The 23,397-nt window shown below is 44.6% G+C and overlaps 1 protein-coding gene across 17 annotated transcripts in view; it reads left to right on the top strand.

Moving 5' to 3' along the window:
* The window catches only part of CELF2 (CUGBP Elav-like family member 2), a 914,911-nt gene that overhangs the window by 365,466 nt on the left and 526,048 nt on the right, over positions 1-23,397 (top strand). For 15 of the 17 annotated variants that reach the window (XM_053253977.1, XM_053253957.1, XM_053253956.1 and 12 more), the window contains one exon: positions 11,090-11,125. The exons of the other annotated variants lie outside the window; for them this stretch is intronic. Coding sequence is in view for 13 of the 15 variants with exons in the window: in XM_053253957.1 (XP_053109932.1) it covers positions 11,090-11,125 (36 nt within the window). In the remaining 2 variants the exon portion in view is untranslated. The remainder of the gene's footprint in view (positions 1-11,089; positions 11,126-23,397) is intronic. 17 annotated transcript variants of the gene reach the window in all.

Here is a 23,397-nt window from a genome sequence, read left to right as displayed (position 1 = left end):
ACCGCCCCCCCCCCCCAATCAGCTTGCTATAACCCGTCCCTTCCCCCAACACTATCCAAACACACAGAGAACAAGAGGAGGTTTTGGATGTGGATGGGTGACACCAGTCACATAATACACTTGCAAGAAATAATTATTGGAACTAGCTGGTGCAGGTGCAGAGCATCTGCACCTCTAGTTCTCCCTTTCCCCCTCTCCCTCCTTCCCCCCTCACCTCCTCTCATTCTCTGCCCCACCTTCTCGGCCCATTTTGGGGCGCTCTGTGCAGGTGCAGAATGGACCGAAATGGGCCAAGTATGGCCTGACCAGTCATTTGGGTGGCAGCCAGGTCCAAAGAAGGAGGTTTCTCTGCCCTCTCTCATGCCTGCTTGGCTGTTCTCTGCGCGAGTAGGCCGGTTGGAGGAAACGTGTGCCCTGCCGGCTCGCAGTGGAGGCTACAGGTTGGTGGTGGCATGTGCTTCCACTGGACCTCCCTTCCCACCCCAGCCACCTCTTACTCCCCACCTGCCCGCCATTTTCTCTCTCTGGACAGCTGCCTAATCAGCCGCTGCCACTGCCCACCGCTTCCTCTCCCCCCCACCCGCCCACCCATTCACACTTATTTCCAGCCTCGCACCACTTTCTCTCCTCCAACAGACACTGCTTTCTCTCCCCCTCCACCCTCCTTCCCATTTGCTCGCCTGCCCATTCACCTTTTCTTCCCCGCTGTTGCTTTCCTCTCCCTTTTCTAGCAGCTTGCTCACAAACTCTCGCAAGAGCTGCCACCCATGGGATTAGCCACAGGTATGCCTTAGAGAATTGTGTGTGTGTGTCTGTCTTAGGCATACCCATGGTTGATCCCATGCGTGGCAGCTCTTGCGAGAGTTCATGAGCAAGCTGCTGGGTGGGGGAGAGGAAAGCAGCAGCGGCAGCAGGGAAGAGAAAAGCAAAGGGGCAGGCGAGCAAACGGACTGCCGGGTGGAGGGGGAGAGAAAGCGGTGGCTGTGGGGGAAGAGAAAGCAGTGAGCATCTAGGGGAAAAGAAGTGAATGGATGGGCAGGCAGCGGGGGGGACTGGAAACGGCGGGCAGTGGCAGCAGCTGGTCACACAGCCGTCTGGAGAGAAAAAACGGGCAGGTGGATGGAGGAGAGTAAGTGGTGGCTGAGGTGGGGAGGGAGGTCCAGTGGAAGTGCATGCCACCTGCAGCCTCCACTTCGAGCTGGCAGGAGAGCGCACGTCACCTCCAACTGGCCTACTCATGAGGAGAACAGCCAAGCAGGAATGGGAGAGGGTGGCATACCCGTCGCTAATCCCCTATGTAGCAGTTCTCACAAGAATTTACGAGCAGTTGCCAGATAGCGACTGGGACGGGACAGAAGGGAAGAAAATGGTGGTGAGAAGAAAATCAGTGAACGGTGGTGGGCGGGCAGACGAAGGTGGAGGAAGTTGGGCAGAAAAAAAACAGTGGCGGGGGGAGTGGCGATGGGCAGGGGGGACAGCGTTGGTGGAGGGAAACGGCAGAGAAATAGAGGCACAGATGTGCCCCTCCCCTCCCCTCCCCTCCCCTCCCCTCCCCTCCCCTCCCCTCCCCTCCCCTCCCCTCCCCTCCCCTCCCCTCCCCTCTAGATTGATTGGACTCTGTTAGAGAATGTATTGAACATAGGAAGTTGCCATATGTGGAGCTAGTGTGGTGTAGTGGCTAGAGTGCTGGACTAGGACCGGGGAGACCTGAGTTCAAATCCCCATTCAGCCACGATACTAGCTGGGTGACTCTGGGCCAGTCACTTCTCTCTCAGCCTAACCTACTTCACAGGGTTGTTGTGAAAGAGAAACTCAAGTATGTAGTACACCGCTCTGGGCTCCTTGGAGGAAGAGCGGGATATAAATGTTAAATAAATAAATTTAAATTAAATTAAATTAAATTAAATACTGAGTCAGACCATTGGTCTATCTAGCTCAGTATTGTCTTCACAGACTGGCAGCGGCTTGTCCAAGGTTGCCGGCAGGAATCTCTCTCAGCCCTATCTTGGAGATGCTGCCAGGGAGGGAACTTGGAACCTTCTGCTCTTCCCAGAGCGGCTCCGTCTGCTGAGGGGAATATCTTCCAGTGCTCACACTTCTAGTCTCCCATTCAAATGCAAACCAGGGTGGATCCTGCTTAGCTAAGGGGACAAGCCATGCTTGCTACCACAAGACCAGCTCTTCTCTCTAGTTGCCAAGCAAAAGGCTGTATTGGTCTGGTCAGAGTTCACAGTAACCAAGAGTTTCATTGAGAGTAAGAGCCTGACACGCTAAGTAATTTTTATAGATGTGCCTGTAAAGCAGCTGCTTACTGCACCAGATCACTAGGTAGACACATGCAGGGTCCTGTTTTTTATGTTCTGAGCAGGAGAAGATCTTGGGGGGGGATGTGCTTTAGTACTATCTGCACTGACTGGCAGTAACTCTTCAAGCTCTTTCCTAGCACCATCTTTAAAATATTTTAAAGATATTTTAAAAATGTTTCACACTAATTACACTGGTTTTCTGTATTCTATGATGGACTCTCCCCCTGATTCATCATACAACACAGCAACCTTATTAATGTAGGGTTATCAAAGCCTTTTCTACTTGCAAATCATGGATCTAGTCTAAGGATGTGCATGAAACATGATTCGGATCCCGAATCATAGCACATCCCTTTTAACACAGAGGGACTGCACAACCCCTCTAACATGGAGGAGAGGAGGTCCATACCTGCTCCTCTGCCACTCACCGCCACTTCCTTAACCCCAGTAATAACCCCTTAAGTCCTTAACCCACAGCTATCATTGCCCATGGGTGGCGCTCTCCCCCAGCTGCCCCTATGCGATGCCGGCATGCACATGGCATGCGTGTGGCCAGCAACCACACCGACCATGCAAATGGTCGTGCATACGTTGGCATGTGATGATAGCTGTGGCGGGGGGGGTGCGCGATTAAGAATGTGGTGCCAACCAAGCAGCAGAGGAACAGGTATGGACCTGCTCGCCTCTGTATTAAAGGAATGTGATGTGGTTCAGCAACCGAATTGCATCTCATGCACATACCTCATCTAGTCCTCTAGAACAGGTTTTCTTAACCTTGGGCCCCCAGATGTTGTTGGACTACAACTCCCATAATCCCCAAGCAAAAGCCGTTGCAGCTGAGGATTCTGGGAGTTGTAGTCTAACAACATCTGGGGGCCCAAGGTTAAGAAACTCTGCTCTAAAACAGGGTTTCTCAGCTGGTAGTACTCCAGATGTTGCTGAACTACCTCTCCCATTATTGCCAGCTACAAGTTATTGCCAGCAGAAGAATCCAGTGCCCTTTCTTGTATAATGTTAGGCTCATCTAGCAGGCAACAAGTTCATAGGTATGCACACATAAGAGTCCTGCTTAACAAACCTACCCTCATGGAAAATATAACTCGCATACACTTAGATAACATCAGGTCATCAGCTGAGAGGGGGTATTAGGAACAAAGGTACTTAAAAGATCCTCTCAAATTGAAGAATGGCATTTCAAAATGCGCATGAGGAGAATAAAACTGATAATCTAGATGAAATGTTCATGGGAACTCCGTGATGCTTCCCCCCCCCTTTTTCCCCACTTTGGGTACCATTCTGAGCAATATATGCACCATACCTCAAAACAAAATGTGATTGGAGCAAGATTGGTCTGGGGGAGGGGGCTGGGACAAAAATGAAAGTCTATGCCCCTTATCTTCTTCAGGGAAGTATGAGAGAGAGAGAGAGAGAGAGCAAGCTATCACCCAGCTGGTGGGGCTCCCTCCTTCAGGGGCCCAGGAGCATCCCCCCGCCCAAGATGGAGCACTGGTGGGGGCACAGATACATCTACGTCAGCAGCCACATGGGCACAGGCTGCAAAGAGTGAGTAATATTCAAAAGGTTTATCCCTCAAGAGAGGGGACTCTTGTTAGAGGAAGGAAACGTTTGGATACATCCTATTGTGTCTTTTTAAAAAAATTAAATTAAAAAGGTGGGATGAGATGACCATACTACTCAAACATTGTGAGTACAAATCAAGGAGTGTTTCTCATAAATGGTTACTGGACTTCTCATGCCAAGATGGTGGTTGAGGAGACACCATCATTTCCTCCTCATATTTATTGAACCATTTGCTGGCTTTTACTGCATAGTGGGAAGGAATTAAGGACACTCCTGGCAGTTCCATTATTCACCCAAGATACAAAATCGATATCTTTGACCATTTGTGGCCATTAAGGATCCCACAGCAGTTTTCCACTATTGCACAAAGGCAATAACTCTGGTTTGCTGGTTAGAATCCATGCAGGTAATGGTGTGTGTTAATTTCTTCCTTAAATATTGCTGTTTAGTTGTAATTGCATGGCATGTGGTTTCTTTCATCCATACGTTTACAGAAAAATTGAAGCTGGGACAAGTTGCACATGCAAGGGCATGTGCATAGGTTAAGGGCGACCTTTTGCAAAAGCACATGCAGGTGGGAAATGAAAGATGGGGTTTGTGTATGAGCCAGAGACCATTGGGAAGCAACTCACAGTGTGCATCATGGTACATGCATCATGGCACATGCTACTTTCGGCCATTCTGTATTACAATTCCCATGATATAGCGTGAAAACATGCACGTGCAAAATAATAATGAATGAATTAGAATCTCAAACAATTTGTAGTTACTGGTTTGTAGTCTGTTCTATTTATTGGAGCCTTATTTAAAGTCATTAAAGGATGGGGCTTTAATGACTTTTAAATGGTAATCTGCTTTGCATGCAGAAAGTCTTGGGTTCCATCCCTGACAGCATCTCCAGGTAGGGCTGGGAATCCTGCCTGAAACCTTGGAGAAGCTGCTGCCACTAGTTGTAGAAAGGCAATAACTCTGGTTTGCTGGTTAGAATCCATGCAGGTTTAAGAACATCATAAGAACAGCCCTGTTAGATCAGACCCCTCAAGGAGGCCCATCTAGTCCAGCATCCTGTTTCACACAGTGGCCCTCCAGATGCCACTGGAAGCTTACAGGCAGGAGTTGAGGGCATGCCCTCTCTCCTGCTCTTGCTCCCCTGCAACTGGTACTTAGAGGCATCCTGCCTTTGAGGCTGGAGGTGGCCTATAGCTCTCTGCATAGTAGCCATTGATAGACCTCTCCTCTATGAAATTATCCAAACCCCTGTTAAGGCCATCCAGGTTGTTGGCTGTCAACACATCTTATGGCAGAGAATTCCACAAGTTGATTATGCATTGTGTGAAAAAGTACCTCCATTTGCTGGTCCTAAATTTCCTGGCAATCAACTTCATGGGATGACCCCTGTTTCTAGTGTTACGTGAGAAGGAGAAGAATTTCTCTCTATCTACTTTCTCTACACCATGCATGATTTTATAGACCTCTATCATGTTTCCCTGCAGTCATCTTTTTTCTAAACTAAAAAGCCCCAGGTGCTGTAGCCTTGCCTCATAAGGAAGGTGCTGTAGGCCCCTGATCATCTTGGTTGACCTCTTCTGCACCTTTTCCAGTTCTACAATGTCCTTTTTTAGATGTGGTGACCAGCATTGTACGTAGTACTCCAGGTGTGGCCTCACCATAGTTTTGTATAACGGCATTATAATATTAGCAGTTTTATTTTCAATCCCCTTCTTTAAATATTCCTGCTTAGTTGTAATTGCATGGCACATGGTTTCTTGTGATGAGTATTGTGTTGCGGCAGTTGGTCATCATTACAAACATAAAACAAAGTTGCATTGAGGGGGGAAAATAAATGATCACATACTGAAAAAAGATAGCATACATGAGTCTATTAATTAAAGTAAACCAGATTCAGTCACTAGGCCATTGGCAAGTCCATGGAGGTAACTAGGTTCTGGTGCGTCCAGCCCATGAAGGCTATAGTACTTGATTTGTAAGAGAACTGTAAGTTTTAACAAACCTAAACCTTGATTCAAACCAAATGAAATGGTGTTCATTGACCAATCTGATGCATTTGCTATGTGAAAAACCTACAAATTGTTTGTGGACATGGCTAGTGAACTTAAGGTGAGTATCCATGGAGTTAATCCAAAATAAAAACTCTTCAAAAGAAGGGATAGTGCCCCTAAATAAAAGAAAAATATCATCAATAAACAGGAGGACTTTGGTATTCGTGGGGGTGCCGTTCCCAGCTAGTACTGTGTATACCGAAACCTCAAATACCAAGGCATTAAGTCTATGACATTGCGGGGGTTAGGTTCCTGATGCCTGAAAAACCCATTGAAAATGCCAAAAAGCCCCCCAAATGTAAAAATAAAAGGAAATGAAGGGCCCTACCATGCTCTGAAGGCCTTTAGCTCTCCAGCGATGCCACCCCAATACCCAAAGTCACAATTTTTCAATGAAAAATCACTGGGAAAATGCCATTTTTAAAATGAAGATGAGCCATAAAATGGCTCCTGCACTCAAAATGGCAGCCATCCACCCTTGACTTGTGGATATGCAAGCTTGACTCTGTCCACGTATACTGAGGTCGTGTGCAATTACCTGACTGTGGATATGCGAAACCGTGGATAACAAATCCGTGTGTAATGAGGTCCTCTTGTATCTTCCCTAACATTGAATATCATGGGGGGAAAGGTTGAACTCTGGATTTAAGATAGGTTTCAATTCCCAGAAGGCCATCTATAGGTTGGCTATAGATGGGCCCACTTTACTGCCCATAGCAACTCTATATTGTTGTATATAAATATCCTGATCATATCAGAAATATTTTTCTAGTACAATACATGGAAGAAGATAGAGAGCCAACATAGTGCAGTCGTTAGAGGGTTGAACTAAGACCGGGAAACCCAAGTTTGAATCCCCGTACAACCATGAAACTCACTGGGTGACTCTGGGCCAGTCATGTGTCTCTCAGCCTAACCTACCTCACAGGGTTGTTGAGAGGATAAAAATAACCATGTACATCGCTCTGAGCTCCTTGGAGAAAGAGCAGGATAGAAGTGTAAGTAAATAAATAAGATCCAGAAGCAAATATGTTGGAGATGACTGATTGGTTCTTAGCAGCTAGTCTGTTAGAGTTGTGTCATTGAGTCAGTGTCAACCCCTGGCGACCACAGAGCCTTGTGATTGTCTTTGGAAGAATACAGGAGGAGTTTACCACTGCCTCCTCCCGCACATTCTGAGATGATGCCTTTCATCATCTTCCTATATCGCTGCTGCCTGATATGGGTGTTTCCCATAGTCTGGGAAACATACCAGCGGGGATTCGAACTGGCAACCTCTTGCTCTCTAGGCAAGTTACTTACAATTGTCCCCTTTGCTAAGTAGCATCTGCTCTTATTTGAATGGGAGGCCACATATAAGCACTGTAAAATATTCCCCATAGGGGGTGGAGCCATTCTGGGAAGAACAGCTACCTGCTTGCATGCATAAGGTTCCAAGCTCCCTTCCTGGCTTTTCCAAGGCAGGGCTGGGAATGACTCCTGCCTATGACCTTGGAGAAGCCACTGCCATTTTGTGTAGACAATACTGAGCAAGATGGACCAATGGTCTGACTTGATAGAGGCAGCTTCCTATGCTTCTGTCATCTGACGCCCATCTCCACATGCTCTCTGTAGCCCCATCAGAAGTTAAGCAGGTCAAGAACAAGGAAAGTGTTTTCTGTGGTGGAGCCCCAGCTTTGAAATGCGCTCCCTTGGTCTGTTGAGATTTTGGTTTTGCACTTGATCTAGTTCTATTGATTTTTCTCAATTTTTATTTATTGTTTGTGTGTTTGTGCAGCTGGGAGCAATCTTGATTTCCTGCCCCCCTTGGAAAAAGAAGGGATTGTAAAACATTTTAAATTCTTGCTGCTGCAGCACCACCCTTTGTAACACTGAAGCAAATGGATCAGAGAATGAGGAAGCAGCAGAAACTTCTGGAGATGTGTGGATGGAATTTGTGCAGGAAGGCTGCATCCTCATGATGAGAATCATCACAGTTAAAAGAGTAATCACAATCAGCGAGCCCTGTGTGCTTCTGCAGAACATGTCATGAGAACCTGGAATTTCTGGGCTATCCCAGTTAAGTCGCTGACATAAAAGTCTCTGACATAACTGAGCTATCCCAGTTAAGTCACCTACAGCATTTAACTGGGATAGACAGGCTCACTTCGGCAGCATATATGCTGAACTGAGACAGATATCCAGGATCAGGTCCTAGTTATCTAAAAGTTGATTTACCTCAGTAGTTTGACCAGGATAGCCCAGCAATTCCAGGTTCTCAGGACACATTTTGCAGGAATGTACAGAGCGTGTAGATCATGCTTTATCCGTGATCATTCTCATCATGAGAACATGGCTGAAATGGTTCATAGGAGTCGAGGAGGCAGCAGTTTGTGCTACTAACCCTTTTGTCCTAAGATATTCCTTTGTTCTAGGCCAGGGATGGCAAACGTGAGGGTCTCCAGCTGTTGTTGGAGCACAGCTCCCATCATCTCCTGTTGTAATAAATTGTGACTAGGGATGATGGAAGTTGCAGTCCTACAACAGCTGGAGAATCTCAAGTTGTCCACCCCTCTTCTAGGTACTGGAGGGGGGGGGGAGATGGAGAGGTACTCTCCTGTTCTCCAAAATTGGCCACAAAGAACAGAAAACTGAATATGCCAGATGACTTGTATGAAGAATTTTTATCGCTCAGTGGTAGAGCAAATACTTTGCATGGAGAAGGTCCCAAGTTCAATATCTAGTATCTCAAGTTATTAAAATCAGGTGGCAAGTAATGGGAAAGATTCTGGAGAGCCACTACTAGTGAGAGCAAACAATACTAAGCTAGGGGGGAAATGGTTTGATTCAGTATTGCGCATCTTTATATGATTCCAGTCTTGGTATCCTTTTTGTTGATCTTGAAGCGGTGTCAATTCCTCACTTTCTATTGCTCCCAAAAACAAATGGAGTGACAGGGTGCTTAGATTTGTCAAGCTCACCTGCTGGATGGGTTTTTGAATTGCTAGCATCAAAAGTGGCAAGAGAATAATATACCTGGCCTTTTCATCTATTATTTCTTATTTATTCTATTCGATTTCTATACCGCCTTTCCAAAAATGGCTCAGGGTGGTTTACACAGAGAAATAACAAAACAAATAAGAAGGATCCCTGTCCCCAAAGGGCTCACAATCTTAAAAGAAATGTAAGAGAGACACCAGCAACAGTCACTGGAGGTACTGTGCTGGAGGTGGACAGGGCCAGTTACTCTCCCCCTGCTAAATAAAGAGAACTACCACAGTACTCTCTTATCTTTCTGATGCCACACTTTTCTGACTTGTGAACTGCACCTTTGGATTTGATCATGCTGTCCAAAGTCATTATGCTTCTGCCATTTCTAATGTTTAAGTGAGAATTTGATCTCCCCACATTGTGACATTTTGATTTGAGTGCAATTAAGCACATAAAAGATAGCTGAGATATGTGACTCTCTAATTCACTTTATGCGTAGCCGAGGTGGGTTCTTTTTTTTAATGTAAACATTTTTATGAAATTTCAATTGGGATAGCAGGTGCAGAGATTCAAAGAGTACAGGAGAAGCTACTGGAATATGTAGGCCAGATGTCTAAAAACTGTATCAGATGGAAGATAATGTAGAGATATCAAGAAATTTCTTCAGAGTGGAAATTCTCTCTGAATTTTAAGGTTTTCAGGGCTCCCCCAAGGAGGAATGGAATTTCTCCACCAGGGTTCCTCTCAAGGAACAATTTTCTGATGATTTCTCCATATCCTGGTGACCAACATGGGTTGTCCAGCAATGGCCAGATGGCTCCCTTTGCAAAGCTGAATATGATGGTGATCAGTGTTCTCTGTCGATTATCAAGATATATGAATGGCCACTGCCTTTTATGTCTTTTTAAAATATGAAACATTAGATACATTTTATGGATGATCAGTTTACCAGGTTGTTTGCAATGGTGCCTAAAAATCAGTTTGTTCCTGGGCATAATTAGCAGTTTTGGTTTCTGACCTATAAAGCTCTTGATTGTAAGGTCCAGGAGCTAGTGGTGACTCCAATCAACCTAAAGTGCAGCTCCCTGAATAATTGTTTGTTAGATCTGTGCAAAGCTTCAGCTGAAATCAAATACACAGTATCTCTGGCACTGTGCAGTGCTGCACTTGCCCCATGCTGGTGGTGCTCCTCTAGGGGAAAAGGAGTGCTTTTGAGTCCCAGCGCCATCTTGGAAGATGAGCATGGAGTCTGGGAAGTGCAGCACTTTCACCATAGAGCTCTATGACATTCTGAGATACCACTGAGATTTGACAGGGCTCTGCTTCTCTTAAATAACACCCTGCCACCAACCTCGGTGCTGGGAAAAATGCAGCACTCACAGAGGTCAAAACAGTGGGAAATAGTTCTCAACACTGAAAGTTCTTTTTGCCAAAGTGGCACCTCCTTAAAAATAGTGACGATCACTGCCCCAGACAGTCTGAGACAAGGATATCTGAAGGACCACCTGCTCCCATATTCACCTGCCAGGTAGTTGAAGTCTTTCTCCAGATATTCCTTTGGAAATAAGGTGGGTGGCTATCAAGAACAGAGCCCTCTCTGCTGTGGCACCTTGTCTGTGGAACTCCCTTTGGCCCCTGGATTTATAGCTTTTAAGATCAAATGAGATGTGGTTTTGAAAAATTACTTCTTTGCTTTCTTTTAAAAAAGCACCTGCCACAGGAGCCCGAATTGCGATCATGGCATGGGGGAAAGGGGTTCACTCCTTCCCTCTGCCCCACAGTCCCAATGAAAATCCTACACACATACACCTACCCCGAAGCTGCTAAGCATCTAAATCATTGTGGTAAACTCTGCCTGCACTACAAAACTGTCTATACAAAACCAAGAAATACAAAACTGAGAAATATATTTTTTAAAAAGAAACAGAATAAAGGGGTATTCTGAATGCCTCTGTTCCACATTGAAAACCAGACTTTGGAGTTATAACTCCAAAATCTGGGGAGAAATGTGAATGGAGATAATTTTTTGAAACATCCCTAATTAAAACTGGCTGCTTTTTAATGCATGTCTTAAGTGCTTGTTACCCTTCCTGAAGTCATTAGGATTAAGCTCTTTTAAATACTAACGAAGTTTACCTTCTGTGTGGTTTGTGGTGTTGTTGTTTTTTGCAGAGAGACTGCCACAGACTTGTCTGGAACATTACCAAGGTAAGCAAGCTGTTCTGCTAAACTAAATCTGTGTATTGGCTTTGGGGAGCTGCTTAAGGGAAGTACAACCTCTCTAACTGAAGCATCTAAGACAACCTGCCAGGGGTTTAGGGAAAAGTGAACATTTGTATAAGAAGCAAGATAGTTACAAAATGTGTGTTTGAGAGAGAGGGACTGTTTGCCCTGCCAGATAGGAGCTGCAGAGTGGGTCTCTAGAACAGTAGAGAATTGTATATGTGTGGTAGAGAATTGTGTGTTTAATGGCTTTATCTTAATTGATGGGCTACTGTCTAAGGAGGAACATCCCAGATGGATGTCTGCCAAGTTGTTACTGGAACATTTCATTGGTGACTTGAGTTTGCTTTTGGACTATTTGGTTTGTTTTGTGTGTGCACCACAAGAAGAACCAGGACAGTATTAAAGATCCCAGTAAAGCTCTTGAAAAACTGGAGGCTGAAATGGTTCAGACTTAATACTGAATTGTGGCTTGTTGTGATGTCTAAACACCACCATCCAACAAACCATCGTTTAAAGTAGGACTGTTCTTCTGACTCTAAATAGGGTTGGAGGAATGTCCAGTCATGATAGGAGAGCCATGTGAACTCCCAGTCAGCGGTCTTGTGAATGCAAAGATCAATGTAGGAGGAGGGGAGAGTGATTGTGTGGGAGTTGGGTAGGTTGGCTTCAGGGGAGGAGCCTCCATTGAAGACAGGGTTCAAAAAACCTGGGCCACCAATGAAAAAGGCTACCAGAGCCCCTGTTGTGAGTGACATCACATGCAAAGAAGGCAAGGCCCGATCGCCAGAGGGTCCATCCCAGACCTCCCGATCTCATTCCCTGGCAGCACTTGCTGCCCACATGCATGTATTTCCCTCGCTGGAGGGAGAGGAAGGAAAATAAGCACTGCCAGCCAGCAAGCACTAGCTGGAAATGAGTCGGGAGAGCTCACTCAGGGCTTTCCGGAGCCCAGGCACTCCGCTTTTGCATATGATGTCACATGCAAGTGAGTGTGCCCAGGCTCCATAAAATCCTGAGTGAGCTCTACCGAGCTCATTTCTAGCCAGTGCTTATTTCCCTTCCTCTCCCTCCAGCGAGGGAGAGGAAGGGAAATACATCATTATTTTATTTTATTTTATTTTTTATTCAGTTTCTATACTGCCCTTCTAAAAATGGCTCAGGGTGGTTTACACAGAGAAATAACAAAACAAATAAGATGGATCCCTGTCCCCAAAGGGCTCACATTATTAAAAAAAGATAGACACCAGCAACAAGATAGACACCAGCAACAGTCACTGGAGGTCCTGTGCTGGGGGTGGATAGGTCCAGTTACTCTCCCCCTGCTAAATAAAGAGAATCACCATGTTAAAAGGTGCCTCTTGCATCCTGGCAATTGGGAGAACTTGCTCAGGGCTTTCCAGAGCCTGGGCACACCCACATGTGTGTGACGTCACGCTCACAAGGCATCACTGGCAGAGCTGCCGGTGGGGCAGGGAACAGGCTACTGTTCGTCTGGCTCCATCACTCTTTGACTTTTTGCCCACCTTTGATGAAAGGCTGGGGAAAGAATGTTGGTTGGCCACATCTATCCTATCCAGCTCCCACATGATCACTCTCCCTCTCTCCTCCCTTGATCTTTGTGAACACCTTTGTGAAGGAGAGCTGGTCTTGTGGCAGCAAGCATGACTTGTCCCCATAGCTAAGCAGGGTCTGTCCTGGTTGCATATGAATGGGAGACCAGAAGAGTGAGCACTGTAAGATATTCCCCTTAAGGGACGGAGCTGCTCTGGGAAGAGCAGAAAGTTTCAAGTTCCCTCCCTGGCTTCTCCAAGATAGGGCTGAGAGAGTTTCCTGCCTGCAACCTTGGAGAAGCCGCTGCCAGTCTGTGAAGACAATACTGAGCTAGATGGACCAATGGTCTGACTCTGTATATGGCAGTTTCCTATGTTCCTACCTGTCTGCTGCCTGGGAGCAGGTATGGCTCTCCTACCCTATCTGAGCGCTCCTCGGACTCTGTTTATGGTCATGAGGACCGCCCTAGTGACTGCCAAACTGGGATATGAAACCATGGCTTGAACAGTTTTTGCAAACCATGTATTGGCATTGTATCTGCATCAACAAAGCATGATTTGTGACACTGCTGTTTGGCATGAAATTTGAGGGTTCTCAGGGAAGGGGAAGGAACAGTGAATCCAGCAATGGTTTTCCTGTGTGTCTAGAAACCAATGAATTCTTTGGATTCTAAACTATTGTCAGTACAAACCATAGTTTGGCATTTCACCTGGACCAATCAGTAGAATAGTTCTTATCACGTGGATTGAAGGTGGCATGATGTGTTGATGGATTGTTGCCTGTGGAATGACCACTTATTCCACCATCATTTCTATTTGGCCAAGTAGGTTTTGTAACAGTAGAAAAGATTATAGTTGGGCCAAATAAATGGCCATTATATAGATTCTTCAGCCTGGGAGAGCAAAAGTCTTTTTATCACTATGTCTAGGTGATGTGATAATGGATGTCATCTCTGTGTCCTCAATTTGTAAAGGACTGTGGTGGATGAAAACATATAGCTGTAGAGCCCTGTGTGGTGTAGAGTATTGGACTAGGACTGGAGAGACCCAAGTGCAAGTCCCTGTTCAGCCATAAACCTCACTGGGTGACTCCGGGCCAGTCACTTATCTCTCCTTACAGGGTTGTTGTGGGGATGTATAGGACCATGCACACCACTTTGGGCTCCTTGGAAAAAAGATAAATAAATTTAAAAAAAACAACACCACATGGCTCTAAGTCTCTCAACTGAAGGAAAGTGGTTGTGGCTTTTTGTCCACTGGTTGAGATCATACCACTTAGAAACAAAACAAAACAAAACTCCAAGTTCCTTTATTATTCTGGATTTGCCTACAATCCTGATGACCGCTCCAGTGGGGAGACCCACCTAATGAAGAGTGATTTAAAGTATTACTTAAGGTACACTGCCATTGCAGCATGTGGTTTTATTTTGTCCTTCATCCCCACAGCTCAAGATGGGACATTTGAAATAATCTAATTGCCACCCTCACAGCATCATTGTGAGAAAGGCCAAACCAAGAGAGTGTGACTTGGGCACTTGGCTGCCAAGTAAAACTGGACAGACCCTAACCCCGAGTCAGGGTCTGAACTTGAGTGTCTCTGATCCAAGGCCATACAACCATTTGCACCAACACATACTGTTCTATATACTGTTGGTGCCCTCATTCAGTTGACTTTGCTTCTTGTAAAATGGTCAGAGGGTGACTTGCTCAGACTATGGATACAGAGAAAATCTGTGCAGGTTTCCCTTTTAATTGGTGGCATCAGCAGAAATACCATCAGCTCAATGTTCAAGCCATTGTTCATTTAACTGGTGGCATTTGGTGGATGGGTAGAAACATTTGGGAGCAGAGAGTTCTCCAGATATCTAGGTCTCAGAACATTAAAGTTTACAACCATCACCTTGATTTGGACCCAGAAACAAATTGGCAGCCAGCACAGCTCTTGTAGATGATGGGTTGCGAAATAAGTTTGGGCTTCCATAGGACTTGCTTGAAGTAATCTCAGTTCATGGCCATGTATTTGTGCTGTGGTGCAGCTTTGGACTAGAGTACATGGCATGTTTCCAGTACTGAACCTTTGGTAAATTCATCATGACTCAAAGTCAATTTTGGTTGGTCACTCATACTAGATGTAGATTGTAATTTGTCCCATGCCTGCAGTGAATTATCGCTGATCAATGAATTGGCAATTTTCTAAAAGTACAGCAGGAGTTATACCCTATAGGAAAGCGTAGATTTTGTCTTGCTTCTCATTCATTGCAGTCTTTTCATTATTATTCCATCAGTCAGGGTTTTTTTTTCCTAATGAGCTTAGTGATGGGGGGAGGAAGAGGGTGTTTGAATACTGTATTGCAATTTGATGTTTATTCATAATGAAAATGTGTAACATGAAAACAGCGATATCCTCATTGCAATTATAGTACAGCTTGTTAACAGACATTTTAGCAAGAATATTTATTAGCCATGTCTCCTTTTTAATGTTGAAGTGGGGAAAAACACAAGAACTGGGTCTCGTCCTGGTTTTGCTGCACATTTTTTATTTTATTGGTAGGTTCTGTCTTGTTTTCTTAGTTTTGAGCAGTGTTTCTGCATGTGTCTTTTCTTGATAGCGGCTTGGTTGTCACTGTTTTGTTGCATATAATTTCTTTTGCCCTGAATCTTAGACTTCTGTGCCTTTCGATGGCTTCATCTGTGCTGTGAAACACTCTAGTACAATTTGAAAGGAGACATCTGAAGTTATTTTGTTTATTCACCAGTTAATGATCGTTGGTGCATGACACTTATGTATTTTTTTCCCTCCCTTTGGAGTCACAGAGCAACACTTGTACAGTTTCATCTAGTATGGGAGAAAAAGATTCAAAACAGTAGCAATCTCTGGCATTCTCTAGCATCATTTCATAATCAGTTAACGGTGCATAGGTTAATCCAGTGTGTTGTGGGATGAAGGCTTTGGGATGAAGGCTTTGAGATTTCTATATGAGCAGATTATTGTTCTTAATTATGCTGGATATTGTTAATCTAACTTTGGCTGGCAATTAACTGGCAGTAAGTATAGTGAAAAGAAACTGTTCTTCTTGCTTTAGAAATCAATTAATTTTTAAAACTGCCTTGGAGTGTTTTTCAATATACATAGTTTCTCCCTCTCTTCCTTTTAATAACCTTAATCTTAGTCTCAATTCTTGTCTCAGTTGAAAATTAAAATCTACTGACATGTCACCAGAAAAAAAAATAGATTCATTCCAGAAATATGTGACTCACTGAAATGAGAAACATGCTTCGATTAATACAGTCATTTGGAAATGTATACATCTTGGCAATCTTCAGTGAGTCTTCAAATATCCTCTTTTGATTTGTGACCTGTGATTCACATGTCTTTTAAAGGAAGTTTGCAGATTATAAGATCGACTGACATCTTTTTCAAATAGAAAATGATGATTATACTGGCTTTCTGCTTATTAAAAATCCACATGTAATTAGTACTGCTTTCCCCCACAAATAATTGCAGAAGTGGTTGTTTTTCCCTCCATTGCCTGTGCTGCAATTTATCACTTGACTTATAACATGCAACTGGTTTCTGAAAATTCTTAGATGTTAATTCCTTTGAATGGCCTTGAAACTTTGCTTGGAATTTCAGTTTTTCAGAATTTTAACTGCCAACCATAGGCAAAAGCAAAAACACAGTATTTCTCACTTTTGAAATCTTAAAGATGTGCATGCACAGTACATAAATAACCTCCCTAGTACTGCCATGGCTTAATGCATGTTCTCAGTTTTTTATTGTAAGTGTCCCTCAATCATGTTTCAACCTTCCAGCTATAGCTAAGAGTTCCCTCATCTCTTCTGCTAGTTTCCTTTAAGGAGGGGAATGAGGCCCTGAGAAGACACCTTTAATGCAGGGCAGCACTATGGTGACTCAACGCATTTCACACAGAGACACCCAAACAAGTGTTTGAATAGTAGGTTGCTCAGGAACACTATGATACCGAGTTTGCCCTGATTCATTGTTTTTCCAGATTTCTCCTATTTTGAGAGCTCTGTTGAACTGGAAGGGAAGTAGTTATGGGTGGAGTTTATCCATACCTTTGTTGCCATTAGTTGTTTGTTTCTCATAAGAAATTCCCAAAGGAAAATAATAAATGACACATGAATGGCTAATGACAGATTAGTTACTGTGCAGGAAAGAATTAATGCAGTCTTCTATTCTGGATATAGTCCAAGGTGTGTGGCAGTCAGATTTATAAAACTTGAACATCATGGCTGACCTATACCTGGGGCTTTTTAGTTTAGAAAAAAGATGACTGCGGGGAGACATGATAGAGGTCTATAAAATCATGCATGGTGTGGAGAAAGTGGAGAGAGAGAAATTATTTTCCCTCTCACACAACACTAGAACCAGGGGTCACTCCATGAAATTGATTGCCAGGAGGTCTAGGACCAACAAACGGAAGTACTTTTTCACACAACGCGTGATCCACTTGTGGAACTCTCTGCCACAGGACGTGGTGACAGCCAACAACCTGGATGGCTTTAAGAGGGGTTTGGATGACTTCATGGAGGAGAGGTCTATCAATGGCTACTAGTTGAAGGGCTGTGGGCCACCTCCAGCATCAAGGGCAGGGTGCCTCTGAGTACTAGTTGCAGGGGAGTAATGGCAGGAGAGAGGGCACGCCCTCAACTCCTGTCTGTGGCTTCCAGCGGCATCTGGTGGGCCACTGTGCGAAACAGGATGCTGGACTAGATGGGCCTTGGGCCTGATCCAGCAGGGCTGTTCTTATGTTTTTATAGAGCAAGGAAGAGAGAGGAGCAGGCTAACTACACTTCCCAACTAACTGCACTGATGTACTAGGAAAGGGTCAATCTTTTGATGACCTGTTCTTGCCCAGGAAGGCCTCTGTGCCAACTGAAAATATGTCTCTGGGGGCTGCACAAAACATCAGGGACATATTTTCAGGTGGCATAGAGGGTTTTGTTGTTTTTGGGGGTAGGCAATGGCATCAAAAATTGCCCCTTCCATGGTGCACTGCTGCAGTTAGTTGGGATGTATGAGTTAGCCTGCTCCTCTTACTGTACTGGTGGTTACTCACTCGGTATGCCAGCTAGATCAAGAAACTTCATTCTCTATTCAAAATGGTTCTGTTGATTATATGAATATTATATTTCAGCCATAATAAGGCCCTTAAGGTCCTGTTTGATATAGTGGCCTAGTGCAGGGATACGTTTAAACCATGGTTACTGTGTTTATTAACGCATAGTGGACATGCTTAGGATCTTAACTGTGGCTAAGGCAACAAACCATGATTGATACAAATGATGAAATGTTGCCTTAACCCTGGTTAATATCCCAAATATAGTCTGCATTCTAGGTGGCCAGATTTGGCTTTTTAAAAAAAGCCAAATCTTTTTTTTAAAAGCCAAAAAAATTTCAAAGCCAAATTCTGGCTTACGGCCCATTTGACCCATGAGTATACCCCTTAGGTTCTGGCCACCCTGGCCCTGCATTCACACATCATGTGGAACCGGAGTTGCAGGGGCCAGAGGTTGCCAAACCGTTGCACCTGAATGCATGCAACACTGGTCCTGATTGTAAAGTGACCCAAGGTTGTGCTCTGCAAATTCCAACTTGAACCCTTGGCTTGTAGTGAGTTTCTCTGCTCGCAACCTGGGTTGGAGTTTCGGAGCATTATGAGCAAATGCAGAACTGGAGGCTGCATTCACATAACCAAAATTGAGCGATTAAGCTTCTCCTTCTCTCCAGCCGTGATTGGCTGTGCGGGCTGTCCTTCAAGCAAGAAAGAAGCCTGCACAGCTAGTTCCACCTCTGCTCTGCAGTCTCCCTGACTGCAGAGAGCCCACTCTCCATTTCACCTGAATGTGGAGCGAAGATTGAGGAGCAGAACTATGGATCTATTGGACCCATGGTTCTGTATAACAATTGAATGCGGTCATACTGCAGATCCATAGTTCTGTCTTGTCAAGCTAAGTCCTTCCTGTGGAGGATGTGTATAGGAGGCATCAATGAAACCTCCTTATCTTCTAGCAAGCAGCATGTGTGAAGAAGTGGGGAAACTGCTCAAACTGTAGTTTGCTCAGTACAAATGTAATGCTTAACCATGGCTACTAGAAACCATTGTTGGCAGACCCAGTTAAAACTATGGTTTTACATCCTCATTTGTGGCCAGTCCTTTCTCATGAATTGCACATTCAGATAGAACACTTAAACTCAAAAGAAGGAAAACAAACCATGGTTAAGTCTCAGGTCTTGGTCTGGACAATGAATAGCTGGACTGGCCATAATCTGTCATGCAAAATGGTTGCTACTTATCTCATATGAATGAGAAGAGGCATAACTACAGGAGGGGCTGAGTACTCTGTCTCTGCTTGGATCTGCTCCCTGCACTCAACTACCTGAGTGGGAACTTACGCATGCCATGGCACTGTATGACCCCATTTTACCTTTCTCTGATCTATTAGAGAAAGTTTCTTATGCAAGAAAGAAAGAAACAAAATTAATTCTCCCTACTGTTGCTTCCTAGCCACTATGACATGTTAACTGAGATAGGTATTTTTCATAAAGACTAGCCATTGATTATTGCAAAACTACTCCAGAGTCATCCCTTTAACTCTGGAAGGCCAATTTAACTTTGATTCCAGCGGTCGGTGGGTGAGTGAGTGAGTGTGTATGTAACATGTACCTTAGTCAAGTTTCATTAAGAGTTTTATTAGGTAAAATAAAAGCTTCTGTTCAGTGATTTGCATGAGTTACAAATAAATTCATGTGTGTGAAAAAGGAGCCATCTTATGCTGCCCAAAGAGAGATGGTGGGGGTGGGGGGTTACTGTGACCTCCCAGCCTGAAGGAAGCAGGATGGGCTCGGGAACTAGGGGGGGTGGCAGGGGGAGTCAGCAGCAACAGGAGTGCCATGTGATTGGCCGGTGGGAGGGAGAGCTGAGGGCTATTGGCTGCCTCCCACCACCCAGGAGCCAGTGGACAGAGGCAATGTGTGTGGTGGCGGGTGAGTGGCCAGCAGCAGGAGTAGCCAGCTGCCAGGAGAGGCTGAGGCAAGCAAGATGGCTCCCAGATGCTGGGTAGCTTGTGTTCCTTCAACACATGTGCCCAATTATAGCTCCACACCAGGGGACAATATGCATGTTTAAGGAATTTGGAGACAATAGCCCTGTTCGGGCAATGCCTCGGTATAGACTCCATAACAGTGTACTGACAAGCCCAGCTCCCATGCTGATGGTTCTGTAACAACTTGTATGGCAACAGTCACTAGGGGGCTCCAAAGCCTGCACTGCAAGAGCCGGAAACACACCAAGGTTCAATCCAGTTAGACTGTAGGGAGCCAGAGGGTCAAGAAAGGAGCTGAGGATCACAAACAAGCCATGGATCAAGCTGAGTATGTAGTCAGGAACTGGAGGATCAGGCAGGTATTGGGAGTCAAAGACAACTCAGGGTCAAACCAGTTAGGAGATACGACTAGAAGAAGCGAACACCAGGAGAAGGGTACCTTCAAGGACAAGGGTAGCTTCAGACAGGAAGCCTCATACTCTTCCCGCCTATAGAGGAACCAATAACAGGCCTCTTAGGTTAGGCCCAGGCATGAAAGGAATAGGAAGCTCAAAAGCTGCTGCAGAGCAGTAAGTCATCACAAGGGGCAGTGTGGAGCAAAGTTCGTGCCACAGGGAACTTTGACACTACCAGGGGTGAAGCTATCATTGAGCAGATGGGTCCAAAGAACCCGGGGCCCCCAGCTCCATTCCCCTATTTTCTTCATTATCTCCCTCACTCCGAGGTGAACACAGGCCTCCTCTCCACTAGCTACACCCCTGGACACAACCACTCTCCCCCACCAACCCCCTGCCATACCAGTGGACTGAAGACATAGCTGCTGCCCCTGGGGAGAGATTTTCCATGTGAAATGGATACTCGGGTGGTGGCGTTCCATAACACGGTGAGAATCTCTCTGAGTTTTACAAACACAATAATATTGTATTGTTGGAGGCATGGAAATGAAAATTGGCAGGCATGTCCTCCAAAGATTATTCCATGGAGAGAGTGTAACAATTTGTTCATTTTTACCTTACTCCTGACTCTAACCCTTTTCTTTTGTGCAAAAATGACTGCAGTTCTATCCTAATTATTTGTGAATAGGCATAAAGAAGAGGTTAAACCACAGAGATAGCTGTAAGTGTAACAATGCTGTCACATATATTCCGTCTCTAGGGAAGACGATGTTGCCAAAAATCACTATGAGTATTCATCCCCTGAGATGATACCCATGACCAAAATATGAGGACCAGGGCCCAAATGGTTAAGGGCTTTAAAGGTAATAACCAGCACCTTGAATTGGATCTGTAAATAAATTGGCAGCTGATGCAGCTCTTTGTGTAAAGGCACCCCAGCCACTGCCTCCAGAAGCAGAGCTGGGTCCAGCAACACTCCCAAGCTGCACACTTGCTCTTTCAAGGGGAGTACAACCCCATCCAGAACTGGTTGAATCACCCTATCCCAATTGGCTTTTATGCTGACAAAGTGCACCTACGTATTGTCTGGATTTAACCTCTGTTTGCTAGCCTACATCCAGCCCATCACTGCCTCCAGGCCCCAGTTCAGTACATCCACTGCTTCCCTAGGATCTGATCTCCGGGAAAGGTAGAGCCGAGTGTCATCGACATATTGATGACACTTCAGTCCAGATCTTCGGATGACCTCTCCCAGCAGTTTCATGTAGCTGTTAAACAGCTTGGGAGACAATACTGAGTTTTGCTGGACCCCAGAGACCAGAGGCCAAGGAGTCAAGCAGAAGTCCCCCAGCACCACCTTCTGGAATCTCCCTACAATAAAGGCCAGGAAACACTCCAATTCACCACCCCCAATCCCTATACCTGAGAGGTGGTCCAGAAGGGTACCATGGTTGATGGTATTGAATGCTGCTGAGAGGTCCATCAGAACCAACAGGGATGCACTCCCCCTGTCTAGTTCCTGGCATTGGTCATTCACCAGGGTCATCCACTAAGGCAGGGCAAAAGCCAGAATGAAAAGGGTCTAGATGATCCATATCATCCAAGACCCTTTGCAGCTGCACAGCCAGGCCACACTTTAATACCTTGCTTTAAAAAGGGAAGATTTGGAACAGGCTGATAGTTATCAAGGATGCTGGAATCAAGGGAGGGCTTTTTAAATAGTGATTTTACCACCGCCTGCTTGAGGTTCGATGGCATCTTGCCCTCCCGTGGTGAAGCATTATTGTGACTTTAATGATGATGTAAGCTGCCTTGCAAACTCTTATAGTTAAGATATTTTTAAAAACCCAACAACTCTATTGTGTGTTTGCCTAGGAGCGGCAATGTTAGATTGGAAAATGAACAATATGGTGATGTCATGATATGGGAATGTGTCTTTCATTGTTATTGGGGGTAGGACTTGACATACATGGATACCATTTTGGGTAGTATTAAGATGTCACCCATTATAATTTAGCTCCTCCCAAAGAGGGAGGTGTGTGAAATCTGAGTGAATGAGGAATGAGTATAGCTTTTAATTTGTTTTTATACATCTGTGTCTGTACACCTGGATTTTGTCTGTCTCTTCTCTCCCCCCAACCCCAACAAGATTTTCTGCGCATACCTGAAGAAAATATCTTCCTGCAACAAACCTTTTATAAGATTGTGAAGATGTTAATTGACTGACCTATTTAAAGTCCTTATATTCTTCTTGTTGTAGACTACATAATTAAATTTTAAATGGAACATGATAAAGAAATTATACAAGTGATCTCTAGAGATTTGTGTACTCTGTTTGGCTCTTTGCAGGAGTGCAGTAAAGGCATACTTTAAAATTTCATATAAGTCTGGCCTAATTTCCCCCCCCCCCTTGCATTTTCTACAATTGTGGTTTTCTAGAACTTCTGTGTCAACAAAACCCACTGTCTGCTGTTCTGTATCATTGATAATTATCAGAATTAACAGGTTGGAAATAAACATCTTAATGTAAAAATCAATAAAACCTGACATGTAATCTTGCTTATTGGCTACAGTAATATTGAGTATACAGGTCAATTTTTTGGAGTCAAAACAGAAATGGATTTCATTTCCTTCTGTAGTCTTGGGACATGAATGCATCTATCAACACATGAAGCTGCTGTTTACTGAGTCAGACCCTTGGTCCATCCAGCTAAATTCTGGCTGTACTGGTAGCAACTCTGTGTTTTTTCAGACAAAGATCTTTCTGGACCTCCCTGGATCTGAAAAATGTGTCTCAGGTTTGGATTTTAAGAGAAATTTTGTCATGTGCATTTATAGTCATGGTATCCTGGGAACTCTAACATAATTTCATCTCTTGTATATTGGAGACGTCTCACTGTGCAATATTTTCTGTAGGTTCACGATCTGATACGAAAAGCTGAATGTATACATATAGGTCACATACATGCAGAATCTCACAGATTCTGTCTTTAGTTTTTTACCCTTTATCAAATAAGTTCATGATCATGATCCTGTTCCAGAGCTTCAGTGCATCCACTTCCATATGCATACATCTTTCTCTTGAACTATGGTAGCTAGAAGTGCACTATTTTTGTACTACCAGATGCAAAGTTCCTGCATTCTATGGGGGAACATTTACTTAGGAAGCTGCCTCATACCAAGTCAGACCATTGGTCTGTCTAGCTCTCCATTGGTACCAGTCAGTGTTTCTTCACCG

Source organism: Hemicordylus capensis, chromosome 5 (assembly GCF_027244095.1).
Source record: "Hemicordylus capensis ecotype Gifberg chromosome 5, rHemCap1.1.pri, whole genome shotgun sequence".
Lineage (NCBI taxonomy): Eukaryota > Metazoa > Chordata > Lepidosauria > Squamata > Cordylidae > Hemicordylus > Hemicordylus capensis.
This window is presented reverse-complemented; position numbering and strand designations above follow the sequence as displayed.